Genomic DNA, 12,234 nt, shown 5'->3' with positions numbered 1-12,234 from the left:
TGGAGTGGGTTGTCATTTCCTTCTCCAAGGGATCCTCAGGACCCAGGAATAGAACCTGAGTCTCCTGCATTGTAGGCAGATTCTTTACCATCTGCATATTTCATATCATTCCCTTATACTGTAAACAAAAGTAGAGTAGTTCATTTAAATAATTCTTTAGGGCAGTGACCCCCAAGGTTTTTGGAACCATGGATTCATTTCATGAGAAACAACTTTTCCACAGACCCAGAAGAGGATAGTTTTGGGATGATTCAAATGCATTACCTTTATTGTGCACTTTATTTCTATTATTATTGTGATATATAGTGAGACAATTATACAACTCACCATAATGCAGAGTCAGTGGGGACCTTGAGATTGTTTTCCTGCAACTAGACGGTCCCATCTGGGGGTGACGGGAGACAGTGAGAGACGAAGTATATTGCTTATGTCCAGTCTACTCCGAATTGTCATTTGGTTGCCGTCCCTGCAGAAACCCTGCTTCACAAAGACAGGATTTTGGAAATGGAAGCAGGCTTTTTGGTGCTTTTGTGGCAATCTAGAGTATTCCACCTAGACTTGGATCCAGAAAGTATTGTGCTCTGGAGTGGTGTCTAACATAGTTGTGAGGCCACCAGCATTTGTGGTCTCAGGCGGCAATGCTGGCGACGAGGAGCAGCTGTAAATACAGAAGAAGCCCCCTCAGCTGCCCGCTGCTCACACCCTGCTGTGTGACCCAGTGCCTGCCAGGTCATGAACCAGTATTCGTTCCTGTCCCAGGGGTTGGGGACTCCCGCTTTACGGAAAAGCACAAAGAACAGAGGAGTTGATGCTTTCCAATTGTGGTGCTGGAGAAGACTCTTGAGAGTCCCTTGGACTGAAAGAAGATCAAAGCAGTCAATCCTAAAGGAAATCAACCCTGAATATTCATTGGAAGGACTGACACTGAAGCTGAAGCTCCAACACTTTGGCCACCCAGTGAGAAGAGCCAACTCACTGGAAAAGACTCTGATGCTGGGAAAGATTGAGGGCAGGAGAAGGGGGCGGCAGAGAATGAGATGGTTGGATGGTGTCACCGACTCGATGGACATGAGTTTGAGCAAACTCTGGGAGATAGTGAGGGACAGAGGAGCCTGGTGTGCTGCAGTCCCTGGGGTCACAGAGTCTGGACAAGACTTAATGACTAGACAACAACAACAGGAAAGAAGAGAGGGAACTGAAAATGGAGAGAGAAGCTCTAAGAGAATATCTGAAAAGGGCTATGCCTCCTTTCTCTGCATTTGCTGTGAACTCTGCTTTTTCCTGATTCCACATTGCACATGCCCTCTCATGCTTAGAAAGTTGGAGAATGTACTCTGGCCACCTTATGATTTTGTATACCTTGTAAGTCTGACCTTTCCCCAATGTCTTGCATACCTTTGCCACCTGTTTTATTCCATTTCATTAGAGATAATTGTCCTGGTGTGTCTCCAGTTGACACACACATGCCCCAGTCACCTACCCCCTCCCCATCAGCTCCCCAGGCTGCTACTCACTCGAAAGGGTCACTGGGGTCCGCCCTCTGCAGCTCTGGCGGGATGGGGATCCTCTTGTAGTACATTTCCCAGTCAAAGGCACCACGCATGGCATCCCCGGCTTGCGCCTCGTACCCAAAGTGATTGTGGTCGATGACATCGATCATGGGGCAGACAATGGTCTTGTGGTTTAGTGCAATTTGGTCTGAAAAGCGGAAGCACAGAGCAGGAAGTGATATGCCTGCCTAGGTCATCCCTCACTTTTCTGCAAAAGCCCTTCCTCACCCATCGCCCTTGAAGCCTGGTTCCTTGTTGTCTTCAGAGCACTTTGTAGTATCTCTGTATGCTGGGCGTGACGTGATGGGACCTTGATCAGGTGCAATTAGTGTTGTGGTGTTTACTTTTAAGAAAGTGATGTCCCAGAGAGACCTGGAGAAGTCCATTTAACTCTCCCTCTGTCACATTTCCGCTCTGACTTGTCCCCAATCTGTCATTTCATGGTGCCTCCACCATGCATGGGGTATAAACACACCCTGTGTTTCTTTAAGCATGCGGCTAGAGCCTGCTGAGAGAATACTGGCCTGCTTTCTGGAGGGTCCAGGATGTAAATATTTAACTTCATGGTTTTTATCATCTAATCTCACAGTGGCCCTGATGGCTGGTCCTCTCCTGTTTCCCCAGATTCTGGGAAATGACACACAGAATCCTTTGCTCTCAGGCTTGCCTGAGATTTCACCAAGTCCTAGATTTGCTCTGCTGTTGTTGCTACTGTTCTTTAATATAGACTTTGTTCATCAAAGCTGTACATTTTTTATTTAATACATTTATTCCTTTTTAATTGGAGGATAGTTGCCTTATATTATGTTGGTTTATGTCATAGGTCAGCATGAATGACTATCTAGGTATGCATATACCCCTCCCTCGTGCACCTCCCTCCCACCTTCTACTCTGTCCCACCCCTCTAGGTTGTCGCAGAGCACTGCCTTTGAGCTCCCTGCGTCGTACAGCAAATTCCAGCTGGCTGTCTCTTTTACATATACTGATGTATGTTTCAGTGCTACTCTCTCAACTCTTCCCACCCACTCCTTCTCCACTGTGTTCATAAATTCACTCTTCTCTCATCATATCCAAAAATATATTAGGTGATATGTTAACTGCTGCTACTATAAAATTCTTGAGCAACTACTAATATACTTATGCTGTTTCTTTTCCTTTTTTAAATTGGAGAATAATTGCTTTATAATGTTGCATTGGTTTCTGCTGTACGACTAGGTGAACCAGCTCGCTCTCTCTATACGTGTATTCCTAACTTGCACCTGCCTCCCACCTCCTCATCCCACCCGTCTAGGTCAGCACAGAGCACAAGCTGAGCTCCCTGTGCTGGCCTGCAGCTTCCCACCAGCTGTCTATTGTATAGATGCACGTGTGCTCAGCTGCTCGCTTGTGTCTGACTCATTGCAACTCCACGGACTATAGCCCGCCTGTCTCCTCTGTCCATGGGATTCTGTAGGTAAGCATACTGGAATGGGTTGCCATTTCCTCCTCGGGGGGATCTTCTCAGCCCCAGGAACTGAACCGGTGTCGCCTGCATCACAGGCAGCTCCTTTAACACCGAGCCACCGCGTGACAGGGTACACGTGTCAGTGCAACTCCTGCTGTTGCTAATCCTCCTAGCAACGCTGTGAGGCGGCTCTAATTATCATTCCCAATTTACACAGGAGGAAACTGGGTGCAAAGAAGTTAAGTAACTTGCCCAAGTTTGCTTGTGTTTTGAGAACACGCACTACGATGCAAGCCCCGCTTAACGGTCCAGTCCTAAAGCCTGGGGTCCGTCCAGCAGCCGTGGTGCTTCCCTGAGGCAGAAAGGAGACTTATTCTCCAGTCCAGTCCCAGACCCTCCCTGGTAGTTGTTATTATGTCAGGCGTGAACAGCCAGCGCTGGAAAGGGCACACACATGTACTCTGGTTCACCTACAAGAGCTTCGTGTGAAGTATTGTCTTCTCCACAGTGTGCATTTCTTCAGTATTTTGTTATAACAGCTAACACTGCCAGAGGGCTTGAGCTTCTAAGTGTCAACATCTGCTTTCTGGTTCTTTGAGAGACCTCTGGATGTGGCATGAGGAATAAAGCACACTTAAATATCTTTAAAAGAGGAAAGGCATCATGGAGAAATAATGAGGTCTGACAGTTTCCACGTCATTATCCTGATGACAGTAATGAGGAGGATGTGGGAATCACAGGATCCTGTGGAAAACCTCCCCTCCAGATCTACGTGCCTTCCATTCACTCATGGATTTGTTCATTAATTCATTCATAGTTTGGTATTCATTGAGTAGAAACTGCATGCCTGTCACTTTGCACGCTTCTAGGGGAGCCAGCAGTGAGCCACAACCACAAAAAGCCCTGTCTTCATGAATGGACCAGAGAGAATCCATAGGCACAGTGGATCACTCAATTATTTAGTGTGCTGTGCTGTGCTTAGTCGCTCAGTCGTGTCTGACTCTTTGCGACCTCATGGACTGGAGCCCACCAGGCTCCTCTGTCCATGGAATTCTCCAGGCAGGAATACTGGATGGGGTAGCCATTTGCTTCTCTAGTGGATCATCTCATCTGAGGGATCAAACCCAAATCTCCTGCATTGGCAGGCAGATTCTTTACTGTTTGAGCCATTAGAGATGCCTCATATAGTATGCTGCTGTTGCTGCTGCTAAGTCGCTTCAGTCGTGTCCGACTCTGTGCGACCTCATAGATGGCAGCCCACCAGGCTTCCCCGTCCCTGGGATTCTCCAGGCAAGAACACTGGAGTGGGTTTCCATTTCCTTCTCCAATGCATGAAAGTGAAAAGTGAAAGTGAAGTCGCTCAGTCATGTCCAACTGGAGTGGGGTGCTATTGCCTTCTCCAGATATAGTATGCTAGATGGTCTTAAATGTGATGGAAAGAAAATAAAACAGGGTAAGCAGAGAAGGAAATAACAGAGAAGGAAATGGCAACCCACTCCAGTGTCCTTGCCTGGAGAATCCCAGGGATGGGGGAGCCTGGTGGGCTGCCGTCTATGGGGTCTCACAGAGTCGGACAGGACTGAAGTGACTTAGCAGCAGCAGCAGCAGCAAGGCGAATGTGGCATGTGGAGAAGGTTGTGATTTTGTTTATTTTTAATTTTTTAGCTTATTATGTTCGGGTCCTTGTCTTTATCTATTTATTTATTTGTTAGAAAAGGGGTTGCAGTCTTAGCTAGTGTGGTCCCAGGAGGCCTCAGAGAGCCTAAGGTCACCTTCATCTTATTTAGTTATTTAGTAGGCAGAGAGACCTCGCCTCCCACCCCCAACACCTTCGGATCAGTCCCCACCAAGGGCTCTCTATGCACCCTTTTTCACCTGGAAAAGTCTTACAGTAGGTTTTATCTTTCACTAAGTGGTGCTTTCCCAGAGATGTCTTTGACAGAGGAGACCTTCACTGCTGTGTCCAAAATATTTCTTCTATCAGTTCTGCTGCTACATGAGTATTAAGGTTTCAGTGATGTTCTTCAATCCAATTCAGAATCAGGTTGACTTAACAAGTTCCTTGACCAACAAGGAGTCCCAAGGTGACCCAAAGAGAATGAGTCTGTTAAATTAACTGTCAGCTTTCCTGTCAAATTTCCTCTCAGCTCTCATCCAGCCGCTCTTGCTCACAGTGAAGGCAGTCTGACTACTTTTTTGTCTAAGGATTGTGCCTACATTTCAATTTCCTGGGATCGAACAAACAGATTCTTAAAGGGAAATTGAAATTCAGGTATAATCCCAGGGTGAAAAATGAACCAAGAAACCGTGTGACTCCACCTGTTTCTTTAAAAGTTTTTTCATTTTGAAAGATGTATCAAGGCAGTGATAGAGGAAAATAAAAAAAGATAGCAATCCTGAGCTCAGATCATGTCTTAACCATAAGGCCTATAGGAAATGAAATGCTTTAAAGGGAAAAATGGGTTTCTCTTTATTTTCTGTCTTTTCCCTTTCCCCTCCTCTTTTTAATACATAGGAACAATCAGAGCCTTGATCATTGGCTTTTAGGGATTGCTTTGGTTCATAAATAATTAGTCCTTGTGCTGACTTCCTTGCCTATTCGACACCATACAGGCCAAATTCAGTTTAAGGGAAGCTCAGGGCTACTGATGAAACTTTAAATTGCTATGTCCTTGGACAAGGTACTTTTAATTAAAGGCTCAGAAGAGTCTCTGACCATTAGGAGCATAGAAACATCCCTGTGGATTAGGGTGGCCAGGCGGTTGTCTGGCAGAGAGGGGGTGGATCTGAGATATGGCGGGGCCTTACCGGCTGATCATTTCCTGTTTCAAATCCAGCAGAGTTTCAGTTGATTTCCGCCCCCGCCCCCGCATCTTTTACTAATGGAGCTTTGCCAGTTCGGCCTGAAATCCTGCGCACTTGTCGATAGCAAGTGATTCTTCCTGAGGCAGCTATTGTGAAGGCGGTTGTTACTTGCTTTAGCTCCAAGACCAGGGATATATTTACAATAAAAGTTGATTTAGTGAAATCTGGAGGAACATGAAGGAATACAATGTGCAGACCAAGAACTTTTTAGAAACACATTTTTTCTCATTTTACAATTTATTCCTTAGCTACGACTGGGCTTTATCTCTGTCTTCATTGTGAAATTAAAGAAATATTAATAGTAATGCTTGGACTCAGCTTCACATAGGTTTTCTAGTTTGAATGCATTTGCTGTTTTTAACAGTTCAAGTGTCAGAGAGTCTTCTTGTGATCATTTAAGATGTATCACCTGGGGGGCAGCTCTGTGTGTTTGAAGGGTTCTGTGTGAATGTAAGGGGTCATATATTTAGGCAGCTAGGCTGGAGCCAGAGTGGAAAAGAGAAGAGCCTTGTAAATCCTGAGAAAATGTCAGAGTGCTTACACCATGACTGTATTCTGGGGGCTGAATGCTTTTTTCATTGTAGCATCAGAACAAATGTCAGTTCAGAGATGCTCTCAAGAATTGCAGCAGGGCCTAGACAAAGTTGGTGATGTGGACTTATTAGGGATGTGGAGTTTTACATAATGGTAGCCTGGAAAATCCCATAGATAGGGGAGCCTGGTAGGCTGCAGTCCATGGGGTCGCTTAGAGTCGGACTCGACTGAGCGACTTCACTTTCACTTTTCTCTTTCATGCATTGGAGAAGGAAATGGCAACCCACTCCAGTGTTCTTGCCTGGAGAATCCTAGGGATGGGGGAACCTGGTGGGCTGCTGTCTATGGGGTCGCACAGAGTTGGACACGACTGAAGTGACTTAGCAGCAGCAGCAGCAGTGAATAATGAGGTTTGTTTTTCTCTTAGGAAAACGGGCAGCTCTCATCTCTTAACAATCCTGTAATAATCGCTAAACATTATGTGTGTGTGTGTGTGGTGTGTGCGCGCGTGCATTTTAACCATACTGTGCTTATGTGTGCTAAGTCACTTTGGTTGTATTCAACTCTTTGCAACCCTGTATACTGCAGCCCGCCAGGCTTCTCTGTCCATGGGATTTTCCAGGCCAGTATACTGGAATGGGTTGTCATGGCCTCCTCCAGGAGATCTTCCCGACCTAGAGATCAAACCTGCATCTCTTACATCACCTGTTTTGGCAGGTGAGTTCTTTACCAGTAGTGCCACCTGGGAAGCCCACTGTACTTGTAGGTTTTATAATAAACACCTTTTCCTTTTAGTCTTTACTCAGTGAATGTCTAAGATAAGAAATCAAACCTTATTGAACCAAAGTTAGACTGCATTATCTAAAAAGGTAATTTCAATGTGGTTTTATAGTTACCTATACTTCCCAGCAATGGTTAATAATAGAGTTCAGGGCTCCCACTGCAAACCCCATCGAAGGGGTCTCTAGCCTTCGTCAATGGCAGACTAAATAGAAGCAAACACCCTCCCCCGCCTAGACCCCAGGAGGCTGAGGGGCACTCACTGAGGAGTGGGGGCAGCCAGTTGACGTTGACCTCACAGTGAGAGTCTAGGAAGGTCAGGACCTCGCCTCTGGCCATGGATGCCCCCAGGAGTCGGGTCCGGATCAGCCCTTCCCTTTTCTTGGTGCGGACGATCCTCACTTTGGAAAACCGAGCCATGTACTCTTCCAGCTTCTCCTTCAAGTGTTCTGGGAAAGAAGAAGACAGACACAGAAGGACATGGAACATTAGCCACAGCAGACTGACTCCAGGGCATCTGTGTGGACAGCGTGCGTGGAGAAATCCGGCTGAGGGCCTTTCTCTCCTCCTTTCATCTTGAGGGGAGAGGCTCGGAAGACTCCTTCCTAGAGGTCTCTATGCTTTACAAGTTCCAGTTGTTTAGTTGCTCAGTTGTGTCCAACTTTTTGCGACCCCATGGACTGTAGCCTGCCAGGCTCCTCTGTCCATGGGATTCTCCAGGCAAGAATACTGGAGTGGGGGGCCATTTCCTCCTCCAGGGGATTTTCCCAACCCAGGAATAGAACCTGCATGTCCTGCATCAGCAGGTGGATTCTTTACTGCTGAGCCACCAGGGAAGCCTACAGGTTCTAGAATGTTCCATAAGATGCAAATACTGCCTTTTGTGTGGACAAGGGAAGCCAGTGCTCCACCCCAAAGTCGTTGTGGGTCTGGGACCCCCAGGCTGTAGCCTGGCCAGCCTGTGCCCAGGTGGGAATCAGCCCTGGGTTCCTGCTGGCCAGGTCAGGTGACCGTTCCAGCACATGGGCTTTTGCCAACAAGAGGGCCCTTCCAGCAAGGCTTTGTCTAGTGTTCTCTGTATTGAAAATAGTGCATATAAAACCACAGGAAAGGAAAAATACCGCCCAAATCAACAGAAGGGCTGCCCTGGTGGGTTTAGTGGTAAAGAACCCGACTGCCAAAGCAGGAGACGTAAGAGACGTGGGTTCAGTCCCTGAGTTGGAAAGATCCCCTGGAGGAGGGCATCGCAAACCCACTCCAGTATTCTTGCCTGGCTAATCCCATGGACAGGGGAGCCTGGTGGGCTATAGTCCATGAGGTCACAAAGAGTCGGACACAACTGAAGCAACTTAGCACAAATAACAGGAACCAGATTTTCCCCCCTGCCAGGTAATAGCAAACTGGCAAATAACTTCAGTTCCTGGATTTGGATTTGAAGTGGAAAGTGACTGATTTACTATGAAAATTAGATATGGAGAGGGACAGGCAGATGAGATGCTACATATTCATTTTGGACTTGGCTAAGATTGGAAAAAAAAATTGGAAAGGTTTCTTCGCCTAATTAAAAAAATGTAAACAAAATGAAATGAGATAACTTATTTATGGAATAAAACATTTCCTATTGGCTGTGATAAAGTACATTTATCTCTCCATTCTTTTGTATGCCAAATAAGTATATTTTTGTAGCTTTCTGTGGGATATGTGCTCATGTAATTGACATCATCTGCTCTTAGCCTCCCACATGTAAAACCTTTAGAGGGCTTTCCTGGAGTTTGTAACAAGTAGAGTCTAATATTCATTGAAATAGAATCTTAGCATGCTGTATATTCTGTAAGTTTCACTTTCAAATTGTCTCTGCTTGTTTGCAATCAAAGGCAAATATTATTATTAAGTCTCCTGTGATTTCTAACAATAGCGGTTCATGGAAGGATTTATGATCTTGCCTTTTTTTTTTTTTTCCCCCGGAATATTGGCTCAGTGGTAAAGAATCTGCCTACCGATGTGGGAAATTCAGGTTCAGTTCCTGGGTAAGGAAGAGTCCCTGGAGAAGGAAATGGAAACCCACTGCAGTATTCTTGCCTGGAGAATCCCATGGACAGAGGAGCCTGGTGGGCTACACTCTGGGGTTGCAAAGAGTCAGACATGACTGAGCAACTGAGCACGCAGGCACGGTTGCTTTGCAATGTTGTGTTAATTTCTGCTGTACAGCAAATGAATCAGCCGCATGCATACATATCTCCCCTTTTTGAATTTCCTTCCCATTTAGGTCACCACAGAGCACTGAGTAGAGTTCCTTGCACTATACAGTAAGTTCTCAGTAGTTACCTATTGTATACAAAGTATCAATAATGTATATTTGTCAATCCCAGTCTCCCAATTCATTCCAGCCCAACCTCTGTCCACCGCTTGGAGTCCACTGGTTTGTTCTCTACATCTGTGTCTCTATTCCTACCCTGCGAATACGTTCATGAGTACCATTTGTCTTGATTCCAAATGTATGAGTTACTAGACGGTATTTCTTTTTCTCTGACTTACTTCACTCTGTATGACAGCCTCTAGGTCCATCCATCTCTGCAAACCTCACTGCTCTTCTGTCAGTTGTGCCACTGTGGGTATCATCTTGACAAGCCGACTGCATTCTCTGCTTGACTCTCTGACCCCCAAGGACTAAACTAGTATTTTTTCAAGGGAGAGAGGATTAATTCTTTGTAGCTGCCTATGAGAAAGTACTTCTTTCTAGAAGAGGTTTGCCTCCCACACGTCCCAAGGCAGAGGGTTGTCAGAAGCAGAGGGATGTTGGTTACCTGCTAAGGACTGTCCCGACTTGAGCTTGATGCTTCCACACTTTCCAGTTTATCGGGGACTCTCTGAACCCAGTGGGAGCATCTCTACATGTTGCCTTTCCCTCTCTGTGTGTTTTCTGATTCTGTGTATTTTTCATCAAAGTCCATTTTAATACACTAAGAAGACTGTCAGGTATGAATGCACTGATCTCAAGGGGTTTGACCCCACAGCGAGTCCACTAAATATTCAAATCAATTCCTCTAATTTGAACTTTGTGGTAATGATTAGGTTGCTTTGCCTCCGAGTAATGACCTAGTTAACTGCCCCTTGGAGGGTCTGTTTTTTCTTAGTAGTTCAGTTATAGCATTTAATTAACCATAGCTCACTCTGAAGAAGATATTATCCATCTGATTAGCAAATTAGATTCTCATACAAGGAAATTCCTGCGAATGATGGAGATACCTTTAAATTAAAAATATTTTTCATTTCTTTTGTATGAACAGTTTTAAGATTCATTTCAAAACCTTACTCAAATGATTTTAAACATGCTTTGGTATTACTTAAACAGGAAAATTGACAGGAGAATTTATGGTATCTTTATAAAAGAGATTTCTTTTTTGACTAGGAAACATTTGCAGAACCATTAACTTTTTTTTTTTTTGGTTGGTGACCCTAGACTAGCAGTGGAAATATTACTGTTAAAATCCACTAAGTGATACCCTGATGACCGGGAAAGTTAATATAATTTCAAATATACCAAATTTTGCCCAAGGTTTATAATATCAGTGGAAGGCAGTAATGAAATGTTGAGTTACACTCATTACAATTTGGTGTCTTGCTACTGTCGATATTAAGTACAGCAGTTTTCTGAATATATTTTCCCTTTTTTACTAGAGATTTCACTATGCTCCATGAACTTACACATTCATTAGTGTATTTATTGTTCAGGATAACAACTAAGTGCTAAAAAAGTTGCCTTCAATGATTTGCAGTCGAGAATCAAGGACATGAGTTCTAGACATATTACTCACTTGTCCTATATCTTTGGTTAAGTCATTTCAGTTTTCCTACCTGTGGAATGTGATGTGTGTATGTGTGTTCAGTGTCCAACTCTTTGCGACCCCATGGACTGTAGCCCACCAGGATCCTCTGTCCATGGAATTTCCCAGGCAAGAATACTGGAGTGGGTTGCTGTTTTCTTTTGCAGGGCATCTTTCCAACCCAGGGATCGAACCTGCATCTCCTGCTTGGCAGGCAGATTCTTTACCACTGAGCTACTTGTGAAGCCATGGAATGTGATGAGTTGATCTTAAATATTCCTTCCAATTCTATGATTATGTGCTTTCCCTTGTCACATTTTACTTATGCTATAGATCTAGTCTATCAAGTATTTCATTTTTCCTAAAAAGCATCCTAGAGGTTGGTCTTCCAGTGTTTCTTTGGGTCACATGTTGCATTGGAAAGCAAGAATCAGCTTAAGATAAAGCTGACATGTATCAGAGCTTTAGTCAAAAAGCAAATGCTAGGTCTTGTCTTTGGTCAACACAGTATCTGTCTGGTCTCCCCCAGATCCCTGTCTTCAAGACTGTCATGGGTGTCAAAAATCATGACTTGGAAGCGCTCTAAGTTCATCAAAGATTTAGGTCTATTCAATAAATTAAAGTGAAAGTTGCTCAGTCATGTCCGACTCTTTGCGACCCCATGGACTATACAATCTATAAAATTTTCTGGGTCAGAATACTGGAGTGGGTATTATGCTTATTATGTCAGGAAAATATAGGTAGTAGAGTTTAGACAGCTTTCTGGTCTACCTTTGAGCAATTTTCCCCAACACATAGGGAATCTAAGTGGCCAGGAGTGTTACAGAGCAAAGTCAGGGTTTTCTGAGTGAAGAACTCACCACAGGCTGGACAAACAGCTGCCCTGGGCTCAGCAGGTTCCTTCTCCTTTGAATCCCCTAATTTAATCTCAAGGAGAGAGCAGGAGGGGCAGGAGACCCAACTGACCTGGAGATAAGAGTTCTATGTCTAAATACATACTATGAAGCTGACATTTCTTTGATGTTTATACTTTAGTGTTGGTAGAGTGTAGCGCGTGCGTTTGTGCGTGCTAAGTTGCTTCAGTCATGTCCTACTCTTAGTGACCCTATGGATTATAGCTCACCCAGCTCCTCTGTCCATGGGATTCTCCAGGCAAGAATACTGGAGTGGGTTGCCACGGCCTCATCCAGGGGATCTTCCCGATCCAGGAATCAAACCCACATCTCTTATGTCTCCT

General features: G+C 44.8%; 1 protein-coding gene across 1 annotated transcript in view; it reads right to left on the bottom strand.

Annotated features, from left to right (window-relative positions):
• The window catches only part of GALNTL6 (polypeptide N-acetylgalactosaminyltransferase like 6), a 1,476,265-nt gene that overhangs the window by 228,845 nt on the left and 1,235,186 nt on the right, over window positions 1-12,234 (bottom strand). The window contains exons 5-6 of the mRNA XM_025281307.2: window positions 7,437-7,622; window positions 1,515-1,698 (exon numbers count right to left, since the gene is read on the bottom strand). Of these exons, the coding sequence (XP_025137092.2) occupies window positions 1,515-1,698; window positions 7,437-7,622 (370 nt within the window). The remainder of the gene's footprint in view (window positions 1-1,514; window positions 1,699-7,436; window positions 7,623-12,234) is intronic.

Source organism: Bubalus bubalis, chromosome 3 (assembly GCF_019923935.1).
Source record: "Bubalus bubalis isolate 160015118507 breed Murrah chromosome 3, NDDB_SH_1, whole genome shotgun sequence".
NCBI lineage: Eukaryota > Metazoa > Chordata > Mammalia > Artiodactyla > Bovidae > Bubalus > Bubalus bubalis.
The sequence above is the reverse complement of the archived record's forward strand: the minus strand, read 5'-3'. Positions and strand labels throughout refer to the sequence as shown.